Source organism: Oncorhynchus kisutch, linkage group LG10, assembly GCF_002021735.2.
Source record: "Oncorhynchus kisutch isolate 150728-3 linkage group LG10, Okis_V2, whole genome shotgun sequence".
Classification (NCBI taxonomy): domain Eukaryota; kingdom Metazoa; phylum Chordata; class Actinopteri; order Salmoniformes; family Salmonidae; genus Oncorhynchus; species Oncorhynchus kisutch.
The window spans coordinates 11,913,734-11,939,742 of NC_034183.2; the positions used below are offsets into that span (position 1 = coordinate 11,913,734).

At 40.1% G+C, this 26,009-nt stretch overlaps 1 protein-coding gene across 14 annotated transcripts in view; it reads left to right on the forward strand.

The window, feature by feature from the left end:
* The window catches only part of LOC109898479 (receptor-type tyrosine-protein phosphatase eta), a 126,688-nt gene that overhangs the window by 65,633 nt on the left and 35,046 nt on the right, over positions 1-26,009 (forward strand). For 5 of the 14 annotated variants that reach the window (XM_031833106.1, XM_031833107.1, XM_031833108.1 and 2 more), the window contains 10 exons: positions 3,601-3,861; positions 4,091-4,351; positions 9,102-9,362; positions 9,592-9,852; positions 13,141-13,401; positions 13,631-13,891; positions 16,755-17,015; positions 17,245-17,505; positions 24,644-24,904; positions 25,134-25,394. The exons of 4 other annotated variants lie outside the window; for them this stretch is intronic. In XM_031833106.1, coding sequence (XP_031688966.1) covers positions 3,601-3,861; positions 4,091-4,351; positions 9,102-9,362; positions 9,592-9,852; positions 13,141-13,401; positions 13,631-13,891; positions 16,755-17,015; positions 17,245-17,505; positions 24,644-24,904; positions 25,134-25,394 — 2,610 coding nt within the window. The remainder of the gene's footprint in view (positions 1-3,600; positions 3,862-4,090; positions 4,352-9,101; positions 9,363-9,591; positions 9,853-13,140; positions 13,402-13,630; positions 13,892-16,754; positions 17,016-17,244; positions 17,506-24,643; positions 24,905-25,133; positions 25,395-26,009) is intronic. 5 more of the 14 variants (XM_031833114.1, XM_031833113.1, XM_031833112.1 and 2 more) reach the window with 5 other exon arrangements.

The window sequence follows — 26,009 nt, forward strand, 5'->3', positions numbered from 1 at the left end:
GGGAAGTGTATATTAGAGGCTGATCTATCCCTCTGGGCAGTGTATATTAGAGGCTGATCCATCCCTCTGGGAAGTGTATATTAGAGGCTGATCCATCCCTCTGGGAAGTGTATATTAGAGGCTGATCCATCCCTCTGGGAAGTGTATATTAGAGGCTGATCTATCCCTCTGGGAAGTGTATATTAGAGGCTGATCCATCCCTCTGGGAAGTGTATATTAGAGGCTGATCCATCCCTCTGGGAAGTGTATATTAGAGGCTGATCTATCCCTCTGGGAAGTGTATATTAGAGGCTGATCCATCCCTCTGGGAAGTGTATATTAGAGGCTGGTCCATCCCTCTGGGAAGTGTATATTAGGGGCTGATCCATCCCTCTGGGAAGTGTATATTAGAGGCTGGTCCATCCCTCTGGGATGTGTATATTAGGGGCTGATCTATCCCTCTGGGAAGTGTATATTAGAGGCTGGTCCATCCCTCTGGGAAGTGTATATTAGAGGCTGATCTATCCCTCTGGGAAGTGTATATTAGGGGCTGATCTATCCCTCTGGGAAGTGTATATTAGGGGCTGATCTATCCCTCTGGGAAGTGTATATTAGGGGCTGATCTATCCCTCTGGGAAGTGTATATTAGGGGCTGATCTATCCCTCTGGGAAGTGTATATTAGAGGCTGATCCATCCCTCTGGGCAGTGTATATTAGAGGCTGATCCATCCCTCTGGGAAGTGTATATTAGAGGCTGATCCATCCCTCTGGGCAGTGTATATTAGAGGCTGATCTATCCCTCTGGGAAGTGTATATTAGAGGCTGATCTATCCCTCTGGGAAGTGTATATTAGGGGCTGATCTATCCCTCTGGGAAGTGTATATTAGGGGCTGATCTATCCCTCTGGGAAGTGTATATTAGAGGCTGATCTATCCCTCTGGGAAGTGTATATTAGGGGCTGATCTATCCCTCTGGGAAGTGTATATTAGGGGCTGATCTATCCCTCTGGGAAGTGTATATTAGTGCTGATCTATCCCTCTGGGAAGTGTATATTAGGGGCTGATCTATCCCTCTGGGAAGTGTATATTAGAGGCTGATCCATCCCTCTGGGCAGTGTATATTAGAGGCTGATCCATCCCTCTGGGAAGTGTATATTAGAGGCTGACCCATCCCTCTGGGCAGTGTATATTAGAGGCTGATCCATCCCTCTGGGAAGTGTATATTAGAGGCTGATCTATCCCTCTGGGAAGTGTATATTAGAGACTGATCTATCCCTCTGGGAAGTGTATATTAGAGGCTGATCTATCCCTCTGGGAAGTGTATATTAGAGGCTGATCTATCCCTCTGGGAAGTGTATATTAGAGGCTGATCTATCTCTCTGGGAAGTGTATATTAGAGGCTGATCTATCTCTCTGGGAAGTGTATATTAGAGGCTGATCTATCCCTCTGGGAAGTGTATATTAGAGGCTGATCTATCCCTCTGGGAAGTGTATATTAGAGGCTGATCTATCTCTCTGGGAAGTGTATATTAGAGGCTGATCCATCCCTCTGGGAAGTGTATATTAGAGGCTGATCTATCTCTCTGGGAAGTGTATATTAGAGGCTGATCCATCCCTCTGGGAAGTGTATATTAGAGGCTGATCCATCCCTCTGGGAAGTGTATATTAGAGGCTGATCCATCCCTCTGGGAAGTGTATATTAGAGGCTGATCCATCCCTCTGGGAAGTGTATATTAGAGGCTGATCCATCCCTCTGGGAAGTGTATATTAGAGGCTGATCTATCTCTCTGGGAAGTGTATATTAGAGGCTGATCCATCCCTCTGGGAAGTGTATATTAGAGGCTGATCCATCCCTCTGGGAAGTGTATATTAGAGGCTGATCTATCTCTCTGGGAAGTGTATATTAGAGGCTGATCCATCTCTCTGGGAAGTGTATATTAGAGGCTGATCCATCCCTCTGGGAAGTGTATATTAGAGGCTGGTCCATCCCTCTGGGAAGTGTATATTAGAGGCTGATCCATCCCTCTGGGAAGTGTATATTAGAGGCTGGTCCATCCCTCTGGGAAGTGTATATTAGAGGCTGATCCATCCCTCTGGGAAGTGTATATTAGAGGCTGGTCCATCCCTCTGGGAAGTGTATATTAGAGGCTGATCCATCCCTCTGGGAAGTGTATATTAGAGGCTGGTCCATCCCTCTGGGAAGTGTATATTAGAGGCTGATCCATCCCTCTGGGAAGTGTATATTAGAGGCTGGTCCATCCCTCTGGGAAGTGTATATTAGAGGCTGATCCATCCCTCTGGGAAGTGTATATTAGAGGCTGGTCCATCCCTCTGGGAAGTGTATATTAGAGGCTGATCCATCCCTCTGGGCAGTGTATATTAGAGGCTGATCCATCCCTCTGGGAAGTGTATATTAGAGGCTGGTCCATCCCTCTGGGAAGTATATATTAGAGGCTGATCCATCCCTCTGGGCAGTGTATATTAGAGGCTGATCCATCCCTCTGGGCAGTGTATATTAGAGGCTGGTCCATCCCTCTGGGAAGTGTATATTAGAGGCTGGTCCATCCCTCTGGGAAGTGTATATTGTAACAAGGCCCAGTGCAGTCAACATTTGGATTTTTGTGTTTTATATGTGTTTTATATATATTTCCACACTATGAGGTTGGAATAATACTGTGAAATTGTGAAAATTATGATCATGCCTTTTTAGTGTAAGAGCTGTTTGGAATGTCAGTCTGTTTTGGTTGGGTGACTTTTTGGCCTGATTGGTGACATATCCAGGAGCTAAATTTATTAAAAATATAAAAAATATAATCCAGTTTGTTTTTGAACATTTGAATTGAAAACAATGACAGTAAGGTACCGAATTGTTACCCAGAAAAGATTCAATATTGAGAAACAAATAGCTACATTGAACTTTTAATACAGATGTCTTTCAAGATATAATATTTTCTATTGTCCCGTAAAATCAAATTCCTTTCTCCCGTAAGAACCTGAAGTCATCAGGAACCTCTCTGTCTCTGAAATCCCGACATCATCTGTGTCTCTGAGCTGGATTGAACCATTGGGAAACAGCTCCTTCTATAGAGTAGAGTGGACTGATGGCAGTAGAGATAAGAAATGAACTACCATTGAGACAGCCTTTAATGTAACTGAGCTGACTACTGGAGTGCAATACAGACTCATAGTTGCTGCAGTCGCTGCTGATAAGACTACTGAAGGATTACCCATCATGTTTAACCAGTATATCTGTCAGTCACTGTAGTTTTGGTTCACATAATTCTCTCTTTTGGAGGGAGTGTAGACTCCAACTGATCCAGAATATTTAGGAAATGTGTTTATCTGCAATCAACTGCAAAATTGGGCTTGGATAGTGTGATTAAGTGCTTGTCCTTTATTGAAAACTCCTTTTTTTTGTCCCCAAAACGTTTCATGTCATTGATAATGCTTACTATCTTTAAATATCGTTTTAGAGGTACCACTTTTGTGTCCTACATACTGACCTTAAATGTATGTAGAATTAGCATGCTTCTGATTATATATATAGACTGTATGGTGATTACCATGAATAATAATGATTCTGATGATCTTTTCCCAAAATATAACTTTCTTGCACGCACAGAGCCTGCAGTCATCAGGAACCTGACTGTCACTGAAATCACAACAGCATCTGTGTCTCTGAGCTGGATTGAACCATTGGGAAACAGCTCCTTCTATAGAGTAGAGTGGACTGATGGCAGTAGAGATATGAATACAACTACCAATGTGACAGCCTTTAATGTAACTGAGCTGACTGCTGGAGTGAAATACACATTCAAGGTCACTGCAGTGGCTGGTGATAATATAACTAAAGGAAAAGCTCAGGAGAAAGCACTCTTTACAAGTAAGCCTTTTCATTGGAATGGTCTTAATATTTTCTCTGAAGTGGAACCATGTAATGATTAGGTTAATATCTGTATTTAACAATGAGAGGGCAATAAGAGGAAGGGTAAGGTCCTCTTTCTTTTTTTGAATCAAAAGTGTTGAAATCCTGGGATAGAGTACTGTAGGTAGTTACTAGGTAATCTAATGGTGTGTTCTCCTCCCAAAATGTACATTTCTTGCATGCACAGAACCTGAAGTCATCAGGAACCTTAGTGTCTCTGAAATCACAACATCATCTGTGTCTCTGAGCTGGATTGAACCATTGGGAAACAGATCCTTCTATAGAGTAGAATGGACTGATGGCAGTAGAGATATGAATACAACTACCATTGAGACAGCCTTTAATGTAACTGAGCTGACTGCTGGAGTGAAGTACACATTCAGGGTCACTGCAGTGGCTGGAGATGAGATGACTGAAGGCAAAAATATCAGTGTTTCACTCTTTACAAGTAAGATGAAGTTTAAATTGTCTGGACTCTATTTCTTAACTGCTTTATGCAACGTTCTGTATCTGATATTTTTGAGTTGTAGAACTCTTGGTGTTAACGGAAATTTTTCATGTCAAGAGGCTGATCCATCCCTCTGGGCAGTGTATATTAGAGGCTGATCCATCCCTCTGGGCAGTGTATATTAGAGGCTGATCCATCCCTCTGGGCAGTGTATATTAGAGGGTGATCCATCCCTCTGGGAAGTGTATATTAGAGGCTGGTCCATCCCTCTGGGAAGTGTATATTATAGGCTGATCCATACCTCTGGGAAGTGTATATTAGAGACTGATCTATCCCTCTGGGCAGTGTATATTAGAGGCTGATCCATCCCGCTGGGCAGTGTATATTAGAGGCTGATCCATCCCTCTGGGCAGTGTATATTAGAGGCTGATCCATCCCTCTGGGAAGTGTATATTAGAGGCTGATCCATCCCTCTGGGAAGTGTATATTGTGTCCGTTAAAGGCCCAGTATAGTCACGTGATTTTCCTGTGTATTGTATTTTTCTACACTGTGATGTTGGAATAATACTCAGAAATGGTGAAGATTATGTTAATTCCCTTTTAATGTAAGAGCTGTTTGAAAGAAAACGCCTGACATTTCAATCTGTTTTGGTGGGAGGAGTTTTGGCCTGCCCTGTGACATCACCCGGAGAATCATTTGTTTCAAGACCAATATGAACAAGTTCCAAACCTCTCTGCCAATAACAGCTAGTTTAACGTTTTCCCCAACTCCACTCAGACCTCTACTAGACAGTCTCAGCTAAATTCCTGCTTGACAAGTTGCTCTATTTGTAAATAACCTATATTTGTTCTTTTTTTACCATTTAATTTAAAACAATCACAGTAAGTTACTTAATTGTTACCCAGACATGATTTGATATTGTGATGAAAATGGCGGCATTGTACTTTTAGTACTGATGTCTTTGAAGATATATTATTGTCTAGTGTAGACTTTTGCGGTATACCGTGTATACTGTGTACCGGGGTGTTATGAAATAGCCACGAGATGGTTTTTCAATACCGTCAATACTGTTGAAACTATTTATTCGAAGTTTTTCTATACAGTTTCATATTTGTAGCTACTTTTTAAGTAAATACCTGCAGTCAACGTGTGCAATATGTTAGAAGATAACGCAGATTGGGTTCTTTATTTCACCTGTCACATTATTTGACATTATTAAGCTTACTGTAGTTCACCAGAATAGTGAGCCAGTCACGTTTTACTTTATAAATAGCACAACTGGTGAGAGCTGGAGCCGGTGAGTCAAGCTGTGTATTGACAGGGGTTGCGTTTGATATTGAAAGTCACCTGTTGTTTTTTGCTTCAACGGAGTTGTCAGGGATGTGCAACTATAGTTTTCCTTCACAGAAAGTACATTAGTGCAACACATTCGGCAGAAAATTGCTTATTTTTCATCAGATGAGAACAGAAGCGCAATGCTATTTGGCTGGTAGGCTAAATCAGCTTACAAAGAAATAGTACAGTCTTTTCTTGCAAAAACTTTTCTAGCCATCATATTTCTAATGTTTATCATAGAGAGAATGTATCCAGCTACTTTTCCTAATGTTTTTCTTAAAGTTAATCTTACATTTTACCAAAGAAAAGTACGCTGGCTACACTGAGAAAAGTGCTGGAGTAAAGTAGCCGCACATCAGTCAGAGCTCTGTCTGCTGGTAGAATGCCCGTTCATGTGCAACTGAAGCGCAACATTTGTCTGATGCTGAGCAGAAATCACAATAAGAATCATTTTAGATCTGCGTTTACAAAACGCAGAAAGATATTTCTTATGCATTTATATATTTTTCCTGTATGTATAACTAAGAATTCTGCATTAATGCGACGCCTAAGTTTATTTAGCTAGTTGTCTAAGTAAGTGACTGAATTTATAAGGTGATGGGACATCATATTGTGTTGTCTTTCTGCCGTGTTTGAGAAGTTAAAGGCCTTTTGGATGAGTTATCTGTACAGCGGCCACAACTATCTTTCGATTTCCTTGAGTTTTTTCTCCTGTCTGTTCTCGGCCCGTTGTTTTCTCCCCCATCAGCCCGTCTGCTTCCATCTTCATCGAGCAGAGCAGGCAGTCCTGTTTCCCTAGCAACTCCGGACTCCACACAGACACAGCATTTACACCTGCTGCTCCAGGGCCAGTACTGTTCATTTGCACAATGTCTCTTGTTCACATTCGCTTGCAAATGTCCAAACTCCCCAAAAATTACAATCAGTAGCTACTATATATGTATAAGTATTGAGCTGGACTGCCTGTCTCTTTATAAAAAATGCTTTCGTTTGTGCTCGTTGGCATATTTAGCTAGCAGCCTCTATGGAAATTTGCTATCATTTATGCTAATTTTGTTAGCATTCTGGTAACAGACTCCCAAAGGGCTTCTAATTTTTTGGCGCCCCCTTCTGTACTGAGCCTGTAATACCGTAAATTCCTGCCTGAGAGAAGGACGTTATGATGATACACAAATCTGAATACCGCCCAACCCTTGTCTAGTGTCCCCTAAAATCACCTTTCTTGCTCATGTAGAACTTGAAGTCATCAGGAACCTCTCTGTCTCTGAAATCCCGACATCATCTGTGTCTCTGAGCTGGATTGAACCATTGGGAAACAGCTCCTTCTATAGAGTAGAGTGGACTGATGGCAGTAGAGATAAGAAATGAACTACCATTGAGACAGCCTTTAATGTAACTGAGCTGACTACTGGAGTGCAATACAGACTCATAGTTGCTGCAGTCGCTGCTGATAAGACTACTGAAGGATTACCCATCATGTTTAACCAGTATATCTGTCAGTCACTGTAGTTTTGGTTCACATAATTCTCTCTTTTGGAGGGAGTGTAGACTCCAACTGATCCAGAATATTTAGGAAATGTGTTTATCTGCAATCAACTGCAAAATTGGGCTTGGATAGTGTGATTAAGTGCTTGTCCTTTTTTTTGTCCCCAAAACGTTTCATGTCATTGATAATGCTTACTATCTTTAAATATCGTTTTAGAGGTACCACTTTTGTGTCCTACATACTGACCTTAAATGTATGTAGAATTAGCATGCTTCTGATTATATATATAGACTGTATGGTGATTACCATGAATAATAATGATTCTGATGATCTTTTCCCAAAATATAACTTTCTTGCACATTTTACAAAGAAAAGTACGCTGGCTACACTGAGAAAAGTGCTGGAGTAAAGTAGCCGCACATCAGTCAGAGCTCTGTCTGCTGGTAGAATGCCCGTTCATGTGCAACTGAAGCGCAACATTTGTCTGATGCTGAGCAGAAATCACAATAAGAATCATTTTAGATCTGCGTTTACAAAACGCAGAAAGATATTTCTTATGCATTTATATATTTTTCCTGTATGTATAACTAAGAATTCTGCATTAATGCGACCCCTAAGTTTATTTAGCTAGTTGTCTAAGCAAGTGACTAAATTTATAAGGTGATGGGACATCATATTGTGTTGTCTTTTCTGCGTGTTGAGAAGTTAAAGGCCTTTTGGATGAGTTATCTGTACAGCGGCCACAACTATCTTTTGATTTCCTTGAGTTTTTTCTCCTGTCTGTTCTCGGCCCGTTGTTTCTCCCCATCAGCCCGTCTGCTTCCATCTTCATCAGCAGAGCAGGCAGTCCTGTTGCCCTAGCAACTCCGGACTCCACACAGACACAGCATTTACACCTGCTGCTCCAGGGCCAGTACTGTTCATTTGCACAATGTCTCTTGTTCACATTCGCTTGCAAATGTCCAAACTCCCCAAAAATTACAATCGGTAGCTCCTATATATGTATAAGTATTGAGCTGGACTGCCTGTCTCTTTATAAAAAATGCTTTTGTTTGTGCTCGTTGGCATATTTAGCTAGCAGCCTCTATGGAAATTTGCTATCATTTATGCTAATTTTGTTAGCATTCTGGTAACAGACTCCCAAAGGGCTTCTAATTTTTTGGCGCCCCCTTCTGTACTGAGCCTGTAATACCGTAAATTCCTGCCTGAGAGAAGGACGTTATGATGATACACAAATCTGAATACCGCCCAACCCTTGTCTAGTGTCCCCTAAAATCACCTTTCTTGCTCATGTAGAACTTGAAGTCATCAGGAACCTCTCTGTCTCTGAAATCCCGACATCATCTGTGTCTCTGAGCTGGATTGAACCATTGGGAAACAGCTCCTTCTATAGAGTAGAGTGGACTGATGGCAGTAGAGATAAGAAATGAACTACCATTGAGACAGCCTTTAATGTAACTGAGCTGACTACTGGAGTGCAATACAGACTCATAGTTGCTGCAGTCGCTGCTGATAAGACTACTGAAGGATTACCCATCATGTTTAACCAGTATATCTGTCAGTCACTGTAGTTTTGGTTCACATAATTCTCTCTTTTGGAGGGAGTGTAGACTCCAACTGATCCAGAATATTTAGGAAATGTGTTTATCTGCAATCAACTGCAAAATTGGGCTTGGATAGTGTGATTAAGTGCTTGTCCTTTATTGAAAACTCCTTTTTTTTGTCCCCAAAACGTTTCATGTCATTGATAATGCTTACTATCTTTAAATATCATTTTAGAGGTACCACTTTTGTGTCCTACATACTGACCTTAAATGTATGTAGAATTAGCATGCTTCTGATTATATATATAGACTGTATGGTGATTACCATGAATAATAATGATTCTGATGATCTTTTCCCAAAATATAACTTTCTTGCACGCACAGAGCCTGCAGTCATCAGGAACCTGACTGTCACTGAAATCACAACAGCATCTGTGTCTCTGAGCTGGATTGAACCATTGGGAAACAGCTCCTTCTATAGAGTAGAGTGGACTGATGGCAGTAGAGATATGAATACAACTACCAATGTGACAGCCTTTAATGTAACTGAGCTGACTGCTGGAGTGAAATACACATTCAAGGTCACTGCAGTGGCTGGTGATAATATAACTAAAGGAAAAGCTCAGGAGAAAGCACTCTTTACAAGTAAGCCTTTTCATTGGAATGGTCTTAATATTTTCTCTGAAGTGGAACCATGTAATGATTAGGTTAATATCTGTATTTAACAATGAGAGGGCAATAAGAGGAAGGGTAAGGTCCTCTTTCTTTTTTTGAATCAAAAGTGTTGAAATCCTGGGATAGAGTACTGTAGGTAGTTACTAGGTAATCTAATGGTGTGTTCTCCTCCCAAAATGTACATTTCTTGCATGCACAGAACCTGAAGTCATCAGGAACCTTAGTGTCTCTGAAATCACAACATCATCTGTGTCTCTGAGCTGGATTGAACCATTGGGAAACAGATCCTTCTATAGAGTAGAATGGACTGATGGCAGTAGAGATATGAATACAACTACCATTGAGACAGCCTTTAATGTAACTGAGCTGACTGCTGGAGTGAAGTACACATTCAGGGTCACTGCAGTGGCTGGAGATGAGATGACTGAAGGCAAAAATATCAGTGTTTCACTCTTTACAAGTAAGATGAAGTTTAAATTGTCTGGACTCTATTTCTTAACTGCTTTATGCAACGTTCTGTATCTGATATTTTTGAGTTGTAGAACTCTTGGTGTTAACGGAAATTTTTCATGTCAAGAGGCTGATCCATCCCTCTGGGCAGTGTATATTAGAGGCTGATCCATCCCTCTGGGCAGTGTATATTAGAGGCTGATCCATCCCTCTGGGCAGTGTATATTAGAGGGTGATCCATCCCTCTGGGAAGTGTATATTAGAGGCTGGTCCATCCCTCTGGGAAGTGTATATTATAGGCTGATCCATACCTCTGGGAAGTGTATATTAGAGACTGATCTATCCCTCTGGGCAGTGTATATTAGAGGCTGATCCATCCCGCTGGGCAGTGTATATTAGAGGCTGATCCATCCCTCTGGGCAGTGTATATTAGAGGCTGATCCATCCCTCTGGGAAGTGTATATTAGAGGCTGATCCATCCCTCTGGGAAGTGTATATTAGAGGCTGATCCATCCCTCTGGGAAGTGTATATTAGAGGCTGATCCATCCCTCTGGGAAGTGTATATTAGAGGCTGATCCATCCCTCTGGGCAGTGTATATTGTGTCCGTTAAAGGCCCAGTATAGTCACGTGATTTTCCTGTGTATTGTATTTTTCTACACTGTGATGTTGGAATAATACTCAGAAATGGTGAAGATTATGTTAATTCCCTTTTAATGTAAGAGCTGTTTGAAAGAAAACGCCTGACATTTCAATCTGTTTTGGTGGGAGGAGTTTTGGCCTGCCCTGTGACATCACCCGGAGAATCATTTGTTTCAAGACCAATATGAACAAGTTCCAAACCTCTCTGCCAATAACAGCTAGTTTAACGTTTTCCCCAACTCCACTCAGACCTCTACTAGACAGTCTCAGCTAAATTCCTGCTTGACAAGTTGCTCTATTTGTAAATAACCTATATTTGTTCTTTTTTTTACCATTTAATTTAAAACAATCACAGTAAGTTACTTAATTGTTACCCAGACATGATTTGATATTGTGATGAAAATGGCGGCATTGTACTTTTAGTACTGATGTCTTTGAAGATATATTATTGTCTAGTGTAGACTTTTGCGGTATACCGTGTATACTGTGTACCGGGGTGTTATGAAATAGCCACGAGATGGTTTTTCAATACCGTCAATACTGTTGAAACTATTTATTCGAAGTTTTTCTATACATTTTCATATTTGTAGCTACTTTTTAAGTAAATACCTGCAGTCAACGTGTGCAATATGTTAGAAGATAACGCAGATTGGGTTCTTTATTTCACCTGTCACATTATTTGACATTATTAAGCTTACTGTAGTTCACCAGAATAGTGAGCCAGTCACGTTTTACTTTATAAATAGCACAACTGGTGAGAGCTGGAGCCGGTGAGTCAAGCTGTGTATTGACAGGGGTTGCGTTTGATATTGAAAGTCACCTGTTGTTTTTTGCTTCAACGGAGTTGTCAGGGATGTGCAACTATAGTTTTCCTTCACAGAAAGTACATTAGTGCAACACATTCGGCAGAAAATTGCTTATTTTTCATCAGATGAGAACAGAAGCGCAATGCTATTTGGCTGGTAGGCTAAATCAGCTTACAAAGAAATAGTAGTCTTTTCTTGCAAAAACTTTTCTAGCCATCATATTTCTAATGTTTATCATAGAGAGAATGTATCCAGCTACTTTTCCTAATGTTTTTCTTAAAGTTAATCTTACATTTTACCAAAGAAAAGTACGCTGGCTACACTGAGAAAAGTGCTGGAGTAAAGTAGCCGCACATCAGTCAGAGCTCTGTCTGCTGGTAGAATGCCCGTTCATGTGCAACTGAAGCGCAACATTTGTCTGATGCTGAGCAGAAATCACAATAAGAATCATTTTAGATCTGCGTTTACAAAACGCAGAAAGATATTTCTTATGCATTTATATATTTTTCCTGTATGTATAACTAAGAATTCTGCATTAATGCGACGCCTAAGTTTATTTAGCTAGTTGTCTAAGTAAGTGACTGAATTTATAAGGTGATGGGACATCATATTGTGTTGTCTTTCTGCCGTGTTTGAGAAGTTAAAGGCCTTTTGGATGAGTTATCTGTACAGCGGCCACAACTATCTTTCGATTTCCTTGAGTTTTTTCTCCTGTCTGTTCTCGGCCCGTTGTTTTCTCCCCCATCAGCCCGTCTGCTTCCATCTTCATCGAGCAGAGCAGGCAGTCCTGTTTCCCTAGCAACTCCGGACTCCACACAGACACAGCATTTACACCTGCTGCTCCAGGGCCAGTACTGTTCATTTGCACAATGTCTCTTGTTCACATTCGCTTGCAAATGTCCAAACTCCCCAAAAATTACAATCAGTAGCTACTATATATGTATAAGTATTGAGCTGGACTGCCTGTCTCTTTATAAAAAATGCTTTCGTTTGTGCTCGTTGGCATATTTAGCTAGCAGCCTCTATGGAAATTTGCTATCATTTATGCTAATTTTGTTAGCATTCTGGTAACAGACTCCCAAAGGGCTTCTAATTTTTTGGCGCCCCCTTCTGTACTGAGCCTGTAATACCGTAAATTCCTGCCTGAGAGAAGGACGTTATGATGATACACAAATCTGAATACCGCCCAACCCTTGTCTAGTGTCCCCTAAAATCACCTTTCTTGCTCATGTAGAACTTGAAGTCATCAGGAACCTCTCTGTCTCTGAAATCCCGACATCATCTGTGTCTCTGAGCTGGATTGAACCATTGGGAAACAGCTCCTTCTATAGAGTAGAGTGGACTGATGGCAGTAGAGATAAGAAATGAACTACCATTGAGACAGCCTTTAATGTAACTGAGCTGACTACTGGAGTGCAATACAGACTCATAGTTGCTGCAGTCGCTGCTGATAAGACTACTGAAGGATTACCCATCATGTTTAACCAGTATATCTGTCAGTCACTGTAGTTTTGGTTCACATAATTCTCTCTTTTGGAGGGAGTGTAGACTCCAACTGATCCAGAATATTTAGGAAATGTGTTTATCTGCAATCAACTGCAAAATTGGGCTTGGATAGTGTGATTAAGTGCTTGTCCTTTTTTTTGTCCCCAAAACGTTTCATGTCATTGATAATGCTTACTATCTTTAAATATCGTTTTAGAGGTACCACTTTTGTGTCCTACATACTGACCTTAAATGTATGTAGAATTAGCATGCTTCTGATTATATATATAGACTGTATGGTGATTACCATGAATAATAATGATTCTGATGATCTTTTCCCAAAATATAACTTTCTTGCACGCACAGAGCCTGCAGTCATCAGGAACCTGACTGTCACTGAAATCACAACAGCATCTGTGTCTCTGAGCTGGATTGAACCATTGGGAAACAGCTCCTTCTATAGAGTAGAGTGGACTGATGGCAGTAGAGATATGAATACAACTACCAATGTGACAGCCTTTAATGTAACTGAGCTGACTGCTGGAGTGAAATACACATTCAAGGTCACTGCAGTGGCTGGTGATAATATAACTAAAGGAAAAGCTCAGGAGAAAGCACTCTTTACAAGTAAGCCTTTTCATTGGAATGGTCTTAATATTTTCTCTGAAGTGGAACCATGTAATGATTAGGTTAATATCTGTATTTAACAATGAGAGGGCAATAAGAGGAAGAGTAAGGTCCTCTTTCTTTTTTTGAATCAAAAGTGTTGAAATCCTGGGATAGAGTACTGTAGGTAGTTACTAGGTAATCTAATGGTGTGTTCTCCTCCCAAAATGTACATTTCTTGCATGCACAGAACCTGAAGTCATCAGGAACCTTAGTGTCTCTGAAATCACAACATCATCTGTGTCTCTGAGCTGGATTGAACCATTGGGAAACAGATCCTTCTATAGAGTAGAATGGACTGATGGCAGTAGAGATATGAATACAACTACCATTGAGACAGCCTTTAATGTAACTGAGCTGACTGCTGGAGTGAAGTACACATTCAGGGTCACTGCAGTGGCTGGAGATGAGATGACTGAAGGCAAAAATATCAGTGTTTCACTCTTTACAAGTAAGATGAAGTTTAAATTGTCTGGACTCTATTTCTTAACTGCTTTATGCAACGTTCTGTATCTGATATTTTTGAGTTGTAGAACTCTTGGTGTTAACGGACATTTTTCATGTCAAGAGGCTGATCCATCCCTCTGGGCAGTGTATATTGTGTCCGTTAAAGGCCCAGTATAGTCACGTGATTTTCCTGCGTATTGTATTTTTCTACACTGTGATGTTGGAATAATACTCAGAAATGGTGAAGATTATGTTAATTCCCTTTTAATGTAAGAGCTGTTTGAAAGAAAACGCCTGACATTTCAATCTGTTTTGGTGGGAGGAGTTTTGGCCTGCCCTGTGACATCACCCGGAGAATCATTTGTTTCAAGACCAATATGAACGAGTTCCAAACCTCTCTGCCAATAACAGCTAGTTTAAAGTTTTCCCCAACCCCACTCAGACCTCTACTAGACAGTCTCAGCTAAATTCCTGCTTGACAAGTTGCTCTATTTGTAAATAACCTATATTTGTTCTTTTTTTTACCATTTAATTTAAAACAATCACAGTAAGTTACTTAATTGTTACCCAGACATGATTTGATATTGTGATGAAAATGGCGGCATTGTACTTTTAGTACTGATGTCTTTGAAGATATATTATTGTCTAGTGTAGGCTTTTGCGGTATACCGTGTATACTGTGTACCGGGGTGTTATGAAATAGCCACGAGATAGTTTTTCAATACCCGTCAATACTGTTGAAACTATTTATTCGAAGTTTTTCTATACAGTTTCATATTTGTAGCTACTTTTTAAGTAAATACCTGCAGTCAACGTGTGCAATATGTTAGAAGATAACGCAGATTGGGTTCTTTATTTCACCTGTCACATTATTTGACATTATTAAGCTTACTGTAGTTCACCAGAATAGTGAGCCAGTCACGTTTTACTTTATAAATAGCACAACTGGTGAGAGCTGGAGCCGGTGAGTCAAGCTGTGTATTGACAGGGGTTGCGTTTGATATTGAAAGTCACCTGTTGTTTTTTGCTTCAACGGAGTTGTCAGGGATGTGCAACTATAGTTTTCCTTCACAGAAAGTACATTAGTGCAACACATTCGGCAGAAAATTGCTTATTTTTCATCAGATGAGAACAGAAGCGCAATGCTATTTGGCTGGTAGGCTAAATCAGCTTACAAAGAAATAGTACAGTCTTTTCTTGCAAAAACTTTTCTAGCCATCATATTTCTAATGTTTATCATAGAGAGAATGTATCCAGCTACTTTTCCTAATGTTTTTCTTAAAGTTAATCTTACATTTTACCAAAGAAAAGTACGCTGGCTACACTGAGAAAAGTGCTGGAGTAAAGTAGCCGCACATCAGTCAGAGCTCTGTCTGCTGGTAGAATGCCCGTTCATGTGCAACTGAAGCGCAACATTTGTCTGATGCTGAGCAGAAATCACAATAAGAATCATTTTAGATCTGCGTTTACAAAACGCAGAAAGATATTTCTTATGCATTTATATATTTTTCCTGTATGTATAACTAAGAATTCTGCATTAATGCGACCCCTAAGTTTATTTAGCTAGTTGTCTAAGCAAGTGACTAAATTTATAAGGTGATGGGACATCATATTGTGTTGTCTTTCTGCCGTGTTTGAGAAGTTAAAGGCCTTTTGGATGAGTTATCTGTACAGCGGCCACAACTATCTTTTGATTTCCTTGAGTTTTTTCTCCTGTCTGTTCTCGGCCCGTTGTTTTCTCCCCCATCAGCCCGTCTGCTTCCATCTTCATCAGCAGAGCAGGCAGTCCTGTTGCCCTAGCAACTCCGGACTCCACACAGACACAGCATTTACACCTGCTGCTCCAGGGCCAGTACTGTTCATTTGCACAATGTCTCTTGTTCACATTCGCTTGCAAATGTCCAAACTCCCCAAAAATTACAATCGGTAGCTCCTATATATGTATAAGTATTGAGCTGGACTGCCTGTCTCTTTATAAAAAATGCTTTTGTTTGTGCTCGTTGGCATATTTAGCTAGCAGCCTCTATGGAAATTTGCTATCATTTATGCTAATTTTGTTAGCATTCTGGTAACAGACTCCCAAAGGGCTTCTAATTTTTTGGCGCCCCCTTCTGTACTGAGCCTGTAATACCGTAAATTCCTGCCTGAGAGAAGGACGTTATGATGATACACAAATCTGAATACCGCCCAACCCTTGTCTAGTGTCCCCTAAAATCACCTTTCTTGCTCATGTAGAACTTGAAGTCATCAGGAACCTCTCTGTCTCTGAAATCCCGACATCATCTGTGTCTCTGAGCTGGATTGAACCATTGGGAAACAGCTCCTTCTATAGAGTAGAGTGGACTGATGGCAGTAGAGATAAGAAATGAACTACCATTGAGACAGCCTTTAATGTAACTGAGCTGACTACTGGAGTGCAATACAGACTCATAGTTGCTGCAGTCGCTGCTGATAAGACTACTGAAGGATTACCCATCATGTTTAACCAGTATATCTGTCAGTCACTGTAGTTTTGGTTCACATAATTCTCTCTTTTGGAGGGAGTGTAGACTCCAACTGATCCAGAATATTTAGGAAATGTGTTTATCTGCAATCAACTGCAAAATTGGGCTTGGATAGTGTGATTAAGTGCTTGTCCTTGATTGAAAACTCCTTTTTTTTGTCCCCAAAACGTTTCATGTCATTGATAATGCTTACTATCTTTAAATATCATTTTAGAGGTACCACTTTTGTGTCCTACATACTGACCTTAAATGTATGTAGAATTAGCATGCTTCTGATTATATATATAGACTGTATGGTGATTACCATGAATAATAATGATTCTGATGATCTTTTCCCAAAATATAACTTTCTTGCACGCACAGAGCCTGCAGTCATCAGGAACCTGACTGTCACTGAAATCACAACAGCATCTGTGTCTCTGAGCTGGATTGAACCATTGGGAAACAGCTCCTTCTATAGAGTAGAGTGGACTGATGGCAGTAGAGATATGAATACAACTACCAATGTGACAGCCTTTAATGTAACTGAGCTGACTGCTGGAGTGAAATACACATTCAAGGTCACTGCAGTGGCTGGTGATAATATAACTAAAGGAAAAGCTCAGGAGAAAGCACTCTTTACAAGTAAGCCTTTTCATTGGAATGGTCTTAATATTTTCTCTGAAGTGGAACCATGTAATGATTAGGTTAATATCTGTATTTAACAATGAGAGGGCAATAAGAGGAAGGGTAAGGTCCTCTTTCTTTTTTTGAATCAAAAGTGTTGAAATCCTGGGATAGAGTACTGTAGGTAGTTACTAGGTAATCTAATGGTGTGTTCTCCTCCCAAAATGTACATTTCTTGCATGCACAGAACCTGAAGTCATCAGGAACCTTAGTGTCTCTGAAATCACAACATCATCTGTGTCTCTGAGCTGGATTGAACCATTGGGAAACAGATCCTTCTATAGAGTAGAATGGACTGATGGCAGTAGAGATATGAATACAACTACCATTGAGACAGCCTTTAATGTAACTGAGCTGACTGCTGGAGTGAAGTACACATTCAGGGTCACTGCAGTGGCTGGAGATGAGATGACTGAAGGCAAAAATATCAGTGTTTCACTCTTTACAAGTAAGATGAAGTTTAAATTGTCTGGACTCTATTTCTTAACTGCTTTATGCAACGTTCTGTATCTGATATTTTTGAGTTGTAGAACTCTTGGTGTTAACGGAAATTTTTCATGTCAAGAGGCTGATCCATCCCTCTGGGCAGTGTATATTAGAGGCTGATCCATCCCTCTGGGCAGTGTATATTAGAGGCTGATCCATCCCTCTGGGCAGTGTATATTAGAGGGTGATCCATCCCTCTGGGAAGTGTATATTAGAGGCTGGTCCATCCCTCTGGGAAGTGTATATTATAGGCTGATCCATACCTCTGGGAAGTGTATATTAGAGACTGATCTATCCCTCTGGGCAGTGTATATTAGAGGCTGATCCATCCCGCTGGGCAGTGTATATTAGAGGCTGATCCATCCCTCTGGGCAGTGTATATTAGAGGCTGATCCATCCCTCTGGGAAGTGTATATTAGAGGCTGATCCATCCCTCTGGGAAGTGTATATTAGAGGCTGATCCATCCCTCTGAGCAGTGTATATTGTGTCCGTTAAAGGCCCAGTATAGTCACGTGATTTTCCTGTGTATTGTATTTTTCTACACTGTGATGTTGGAATAATACTCAGAAATGGTGAAGATTATGTTAATTCCCTTTTAATGTAAGAGCTGTTTGAAAGAAAACGCCTGACATTTCAATCTGTTTTGGTGGGAGGAGTTTTGGCCTGCCCTGTGACATCACCCGGAGAATCATTTGTTTCAAGACCAATATGAACAAGTTCCAAACCTCTCTGCCAATAACAGCTAGTTTAACGTTTTCCCCAACTCCACTCAGACCTCTACTAGACAGTCTCAGCTAAATTCCTGCTTGACAAGTTGCTCTATTTGTAAATAACCTATATTTGTTCTTTTTTTTACCATTTAATTTAAAACAATCACAGTAAGTTACTTAATTGTTACCCAGACATGATTTGATATTGTGATGAAAATGGCGGCATTGTACTTTTAGTACTGATGTCTTTGAAGATATATTATTGTCTAGTGTAGACTTTTGCGGTATACCGTGTATACTGTGTACCGGGGTGTTATGAAATAGCCACGAGATGGTTTTTCAATACCGTCAATACTGTTGAAACTATTTATTCGAAGTTTTTCTATACATTTTCATATTTGTAGCTACTTTTTAAGTAAATACCTGCAGTCAACGTGTGCAATATGTTAGAAGATAACGCAGATTGGGTTCTTTATTTCACCTGTCACATTATTTGACATTATTAAGCTTACTGTAGTTCACCAGAATAGTGAGCCAGTCACGTTTTACTTTATAAATAGCACAACTGGTGAGAGCTGGAGCCGGTGAGTCAAGCTGTGTATTGACAGGGGTTGCGTTTGATATTGAAAGTCACCTGTTGTTTTTTGCTTCAACGGAGTTGTCAGGGATGTGCAACTATAGTTTTCCTTCACAGAAAGTACATTAGTGCAACACATTCGGCAGAAAATTGCTTATTTTTCATCAGATGAGAACAGAAGCGCAATGCTATTTGGCTGGTAGGCTAAATCAGCTTACAAAGAAATAGTACAGTCTTTTCTTGCAAAAACTTTTCTAGCCATCATATTTCTAATGTTTATCATAGAGAGAATGTATCCAGCTACTTTTCCTAATGTTTTTCTTAAAGTTAATCTTACATTTTACCAAAGAAAAGTACGCTGGCTACACTGAGAAAAGTGCTGGAGTAAAGTAGCCGCACATCAGTCAGAGCTCTGTCTGCTGGTAGAATGCCCGTTCATGTGCAACTGAAGCGCAACATTTGTCTGATGCTGAGCAGAAATCACAATAAGAATCATTTTAGATCTGCGTTTACAAAACGCAGAAAGATATTTCTTATGCATTTATATATTTTTCCTGTATGTATAACTAAGAATTCTGCATTAATGCGACGCCTAAGTTTATTTAGCTAGTTGTCTAAGTAAGTGACTGAATTTATAAGGTGATGGGACATCATATTGTGTTGTCTTTCTGCCGTGTTTGAGAAGTTAAAGGCCTTTTGGATGAGTTATCTGTACAGCGGCCACAACTATCTTTCGATTTCCTTGAGTTTTTTCTCCTGTCTGTTCTCGGCCCGTTGTTTTCTCCCCCATCAGCCCGTCTGCTTCCATCTTCATCGAGCAGAGCAGGCAGTCCTGTTTCCCTAGCAACTCCGGACTCCACACAGACACAGCATTTACACCTGCTGCTCCAGGGCCAGTACTGTTCATTTGCACAATGTCTCTTGTTCACATTCGCTTGCAAATGTCCAAACTCCCCAAAAATTACAATCAGTAGCTACTATATATGTATAAGTATTGAGCTGGACTGCCTGTCTCTTTATAAAAAATGCTTTCGTTTGTGCTCGTTGGCATATTTAGCTAGCAGCCTCTATGGAAATATTAGAGGCTGATCCATCCCTCTGGGAAGTGTATATTAGAGGCTGATCCATCCCTCTGGGCAGTGTATATTGTGTCCGTTAAAGGCCCAGTATAGTCACGTGATTTTCCTGTGTATTGTATTTTTCTACACTGTGATGTTGGAATAATACTCAGAAATGGTGAAGATTATGTTAATTCCCTTTTAATGTAAGAGCTGTTTGAAAGAAAACGCCTGACATTTCAATCTGTTTTGGTGGGAGGAGTTTTGGCCTGCCCTGTGACATCACCCGGAGAATCATTTGTTTCAAGACCAATATGAACAAGTTCCAAACCTCTCTGCCAATAACAGCTAGTTTAACGTTTTCCCCAACTCCACTCAGACCTCTACTAGACAGTCTCAGCTAAATTCCTGCTTGACAAGTTGCTCTATTTGTAAATAACCTATATTTGTTCTTTTTTTTACCATTTAATTTAAAACAATCACAGTAAGTTACTTAATTGTTACCCAGACATGATTTGATATTGTGATGAAAATGGCGGCATTGTACTTTTAGTACTGATGTCTTTGAAGATATATTATTGTCTAGTGTAGACTTTTGCGGTATACCGTGTATACTGTGTACCGGGGTGTTATGAAATAGCCACGAGATGGTTTTTCAATACCGTCAATACTGTTGAAACTATTTATTCGAAGTTTTTCTATACAGTTTCATATTTGTAGCTACTTTTTAAGTAAATACCTGCAGTCAACGTGTGCAATATGTTAGAAGATAACGCAGATTGGGTTCTTTATTTCACCTGTCACATTATTTGACATTATTAAGCTTACTGTAGTTCACCAGAATAGTGAGCCAGTCACGTTTTACTTTATAAATACCACAACTGGTGAGAGCTGGAGCCGGTGAGTCAAGCTGTGTATTGACAGGGGTTGCGTTTGATATTGAAAGTCACCTGTTGTTTTTTGCTTCAACGGAGTTGTCAGGGATGTGCAACTATAGTTTTCCTTCACAGAAAGTACATTAGTGCAACACATTCGGCAGAAAATTGCTTATTTTTCATCAGATGAGAACAGAAGCGCAATGCTATTTGGCTGGTAGGCTAAATCAGCTTACAAAGAAATAGTACAGTCTTTTCTTGCAAAAACTTTTCTAGCCATCATATTTCTAATGTTTATCATAGAGAGAATGTATCCAGCTACTTTTCCTAATGTTTTTCTTAAAGTTAATCTTACATTTTACCAAAGAAAAGTACGCTGGCTACACTGAGAAAAGTGCTGGAGTAAAGTAGCCGCACATCAGTCAGAGCTCTGTCTGCTGGTAGAATGCCCGTTCATGTGCAACTGAAGCGCAACATTTGTCTGATGCTGAGCAGAAATCACAATAAGAATCATTTTAGATCTGCGTTTACAAAACGCAGAAAGATATTTCTTATGCATTTATATATTTTTCCTGTATGTATAACTAAGAATTCTGCATTAATGCGACGCCTAAGTTTATTTAGCTAGTTGTCTAAGTAAGTGACTGAATTTATAAGGTGATGGGACATCATATTGTGTTGTCTTTCTGCCGTGTTTGAGAAGTTAAAGGCCTTTTGGATGAGTTATCTGTACAGCGGCCACAACTATCTTTCGATTTCCTTGAGTTTTTTCTCCTGTCTGTTCTCGGCCCGTTGTTTTCTCCCCCATCAGCCCGTCTGCTTCCATCTTCATCGAGCAGAGCAGGCAGTCCTGTTTCCCTAGCAACTCCGGACTCCACACAGACACAGCATTTACACCTGCTGCTCCAGGGCCAGTACTGTTCATTTGCACAATGTCTCTTGTTCACATTCGCTTGCAAATGTCCAAACTCCCCAAAAATTACAATCAGTAGCTACTATATATGTATAAGTATTGAGCTGGACTGCCTGTCTCTTTATAAAAAATGCTTTCGTTTGTGCTCGTTGGCATATTTAGCTAGCAGCCTCTATGGAAATATTAGAGGCTGATCCATCCCTCTGGGAAGTGTATATTAGAGGCTGATCCATCCCTCTGGGCAGTGTATATTGTGTCCGTTAAAGGCCCAGTATAGTCACGTGATTTTCCTGTGTATTGTATTTTTCTACACTGTGATGTTGGAATAATACTCAGAAATGGTGAAGATTATGTTAATTCCCTTTTAATGTAAGAGCTGTTTGAAAGAAAACGCCTGACATTTCAATCTGTTTTGGTGGGAGGAGTTTTGGCCTGCCCTGTGACATCACCCGGAGAATCATTTGTTTCAAGACCAATATGAACAAGTTCCAAACCTCTCTGCCAATAACAGCTAGTTTAACGTTTTCCCCAACTCCACTCAGACCTCTACTAGACAGTCTCAGCTAAATTCCTGCTTGACAAGTTGCTCTATTTGTAAATAACCTATATTTGTTCTTTTTTTTACCATTTAATTTAAAACAATCACAGTAAGTTACTTAATTGTTACCCAGACATGATTTGATATTGTGATGAAAATGGCGGCATTGTACTTTTAGTACTGATGTCTTTGAAGATATATTATTGTCTAGTGTAGACTTTTGCGGTATACCGTGTATACTGTGTACCGGGGTGTTATGAAATAGCCACGAGATGGTTTTTCAATACCGTCAATACTGTTGAAACTATTTATTCGAAGTTTTTCTATACAGTTTCATATTTGTAGCTACTTTTTAAGTAAATACCTGCAGTCAACGTGTGCAATATGTTAGAAGATAACGCAGATTGGGTTCTTTATTTCACCTGTCACATTATTTGACATTATTAAGCTTACTGTAGTTCACCAGAATAGTGAGCCAGTCACGTTTTACTTTATAAATACCACAACTGGTGAGAGCTGGAGCCGGTGAGTCAAGCTGTGTATTGACAGGGGTTGCGTTTGATATTGAAAGTCACCTGTTGTTTTTTGCTTCAACGGAGTTGTCAGGGATGTGCAACTATAGTTTTCCTTCACAGAAAGTACATTAGTGCAACACATTCGGCAGAAAATTGCTTATTTTTCATCAGATGAGAACAGAAGCGCAATGCTATTTGGCTGGTAGGCTAAATCAGCTTACAAAGAAATAGTACAGTCTTTTCTTGCAAAAACTTTTCTAGCCATCATATTTCTAATGTTTATCATAGAGAGAATGTATCCAGCTACTTTTCCTAATGTTTTTCTTAAAGTTAATCTTACATTTTACCAAAGAAAAGTACGCTGGCTACACTGAGAAAAGTGCTGGAGTAAAGTAGCCGCACATCAGTCAGAGCTCTGTCTGCTGGTAGAATGCCCGTTCATGTGCAACTGAAGCGCAACATTTGTCTGATGCTGAGCAGAAATCACAATAAGAATCATTTTAGATCTGCTTTTACAAAACGCAGAAAGATATTTCTTATGCATTTATATATTTTTCCTGTATGTATAACTAAGAATTCTGCATTAATGCGACCCCTAAGTTTATTTAGCTAGTTGTCTAAGCAAGTGACTAAATTTATAAGGTGATGGGACATCATATTGTGTTGTCTTTCTGCCGTGTTTGAGAAGTTAAAGGCCTTTTGGATGAGTTATCTGTACAGCGGCCACAACTATCTTTTGATTTCCTTGAGTTTTTTCTCCTGTCTGTTCTCGGCCCGTTGTTTTCTCCCCCATCAGCCCGTCTGCTTCCATCTTCATCAGCAGAGCAGGCAGTCCTGTTGCCCTAGCAACTCCGGACTCCACACAGACACAGCATTTACACCTGCTGCTCCAGGGCCAGTACTGTTCATTTGCACAATGTCTCTTGTTCACATTCGCTTACAAATGTCCAAACTCCCCAAAAATTACAATCGGTAGCTCCTATATATGTATAAGTATTGAGCTGGACTGCCTGTCTCTTTATAAAAAATGCTTTTGTTTGTGCTCGTTGGCATATTTAGCTAGCAGCCTCTATGGAAATTTGCTATCATTTATGCTAATTTTGTTAGCATTCTGGTAACAGACTCCCAAAGGGCTTCTAATTTTTTGGCGCCCCCTTCTGTACTGAGCCTGTAATACCGTAAATTCCTGCCTGAGAGAAGGACGTTATGATGATACACAAATCTGAATACCGCCCAACCCTTGTCTAGTGTCCCCTAAAATCACCTTTCTTGCTCATGTAGAACTTGAAGTCATCAGGAACCTCTCTGTCTCTGAAATCCCGACATCATCTGTGTCTCTGAGCTGGATTGAACCATTGGGAAACAGCTCCTTCTATAGAGTAGAGTGGACTGATTGCAGTAGAGATAAGAAATGAACTACCATTGAGAAAGCCTTTAATGTAACTGAGCTGACTACTGGAGTGCAATACAGACTCATAGTTGCTGCAGTCGCTGCTGATAAGACTACTGAAGGATTACCCATCATGTTTAACCAGTATATCTGTCAGTCACTGTAGTTTTGGTTCACATAATTCTCTCTTTTGGAGGGAGTGTAGACTCCAACTGATCCAGAATATTTAGGAAATGTGTTTATCTGCAATCAACTGCAAAATTGGGCTTGGATAGTGTGATTAAGTGCTTGTCCTTTATTGAAAACTCCTTTTTTTTGTCCCCAAAACGTTTCATGTCATTGATAATGCTTACTATCATTAAATATCGTTTTAGAGGTACCACTTTTGTGTCCTACATACTGACCTTAAATGTATGTAGAATTAGCATGCTTCTGATTATATATATAGACTGTATGGTGATTACCATGAATAATAATGATTCTGATGATCTTTTCCCAAAATATAACTTTCTTGCACGCACAGAGCCTGCAGTCATCAGGAACCTGACTGTCACTGAAATCACAACAGCATCTGTGTCTCTGAGCTGGATTGAACCATTGGGAAACAGCTCCTTCTATAGAGTAGAGTGGACTGATGGCAGTAGAGATATGAATACAACTACCAATGTGACAGCCTTTAATGTAACTGAGCTGACTGCTGGAGTGAAATACACATTCAAGGTCACTGCAGTGGCTGGTGATAATATAACTAAAGGAAAAGCTCAGGAGAAAGCACTCTTTACAAGTAAGCCTTTTCATTGGAATGGTCTTAATATTTTCTCTGAAGTGGAACCATGTAATGATTAGGTTAATATCTGTATTTAACAATGAGAGGGCAATAAGAGGAAGGGTAAGGTCCTCTTTCTTTTTTTGAATCAAAAGTGTTGAAATCCTGGGATAGAGTACTGTAGGTAGTTACTAGGTAATCTAATGGTGTGTTCTCCTCCCAAAATGTACATTTCTTGCATGCACAGAACCTGAAGTCATCAGGAACCTTAGTGTCTCTGAAATCACAACATCATCTGTGTCTCTGAGCTGGATTGAACCATTGGGAAACAGATCCTTCTATAGAGTAGAATGGACTGATGGCAGTAGAGATATGAATACAACTACCATTGAGACAGCCTTTAATGTAACTGAGCTGACTGCTGGAGTGAAGTACACATTCAGGGTCACTGCAGTGGCTGGAGATGAGATGACTGAAGGCAAAAATATCAGTGTTTCACTCTTTACAAGTAAGATGAAGTTTAAATTGTCTGGACTCTATTTCTTAACTGCTTTATGCAACGTTCTGTATCTGATATTTTTGAGTTGTAGAACTCTTGGTGTTAACGGAAATTTTTCATGTCAAGAGGCTGATCCATCCCTCTGGGCAGTGTATATTAGAGGCTGATCCATCCCTCTGGGCAGTGTATATTAGAGGCTGATCCATCCCTCTGGGCAGTGTATATTAGAGGGTGATCCATCCCTCTGGGAAGTGTATATTAGAGGCTGGTCCATCCCTCTGGGAAGTGTATATTATAGGCTGATCCATACCTCTGGGAAGTGTATATTAGAGACTGATCTATCCCTCTGGGCAGTGTATATTAGAGGCTGATCCATCCCGCTGGGCAGTGTATATTAGAGGCTGATCCATCCCTCTGGGCAGTGTATATTAGAGGCTGATCCATCCCTCTGGGAAGTGTATATTAGAGGCTGATCCATCCCTCTGGGAAGTGTATATTGTGTCCGTTAAAGGCCCAGTATAGTCACGTGATTTTCCTGTGTATTGTATTTTTCTACACTGTGATGTTGGAATAATACTCAGAAATGGTGAAGATTATGTTAATTCCCTTTTAATGTAAGAGCTG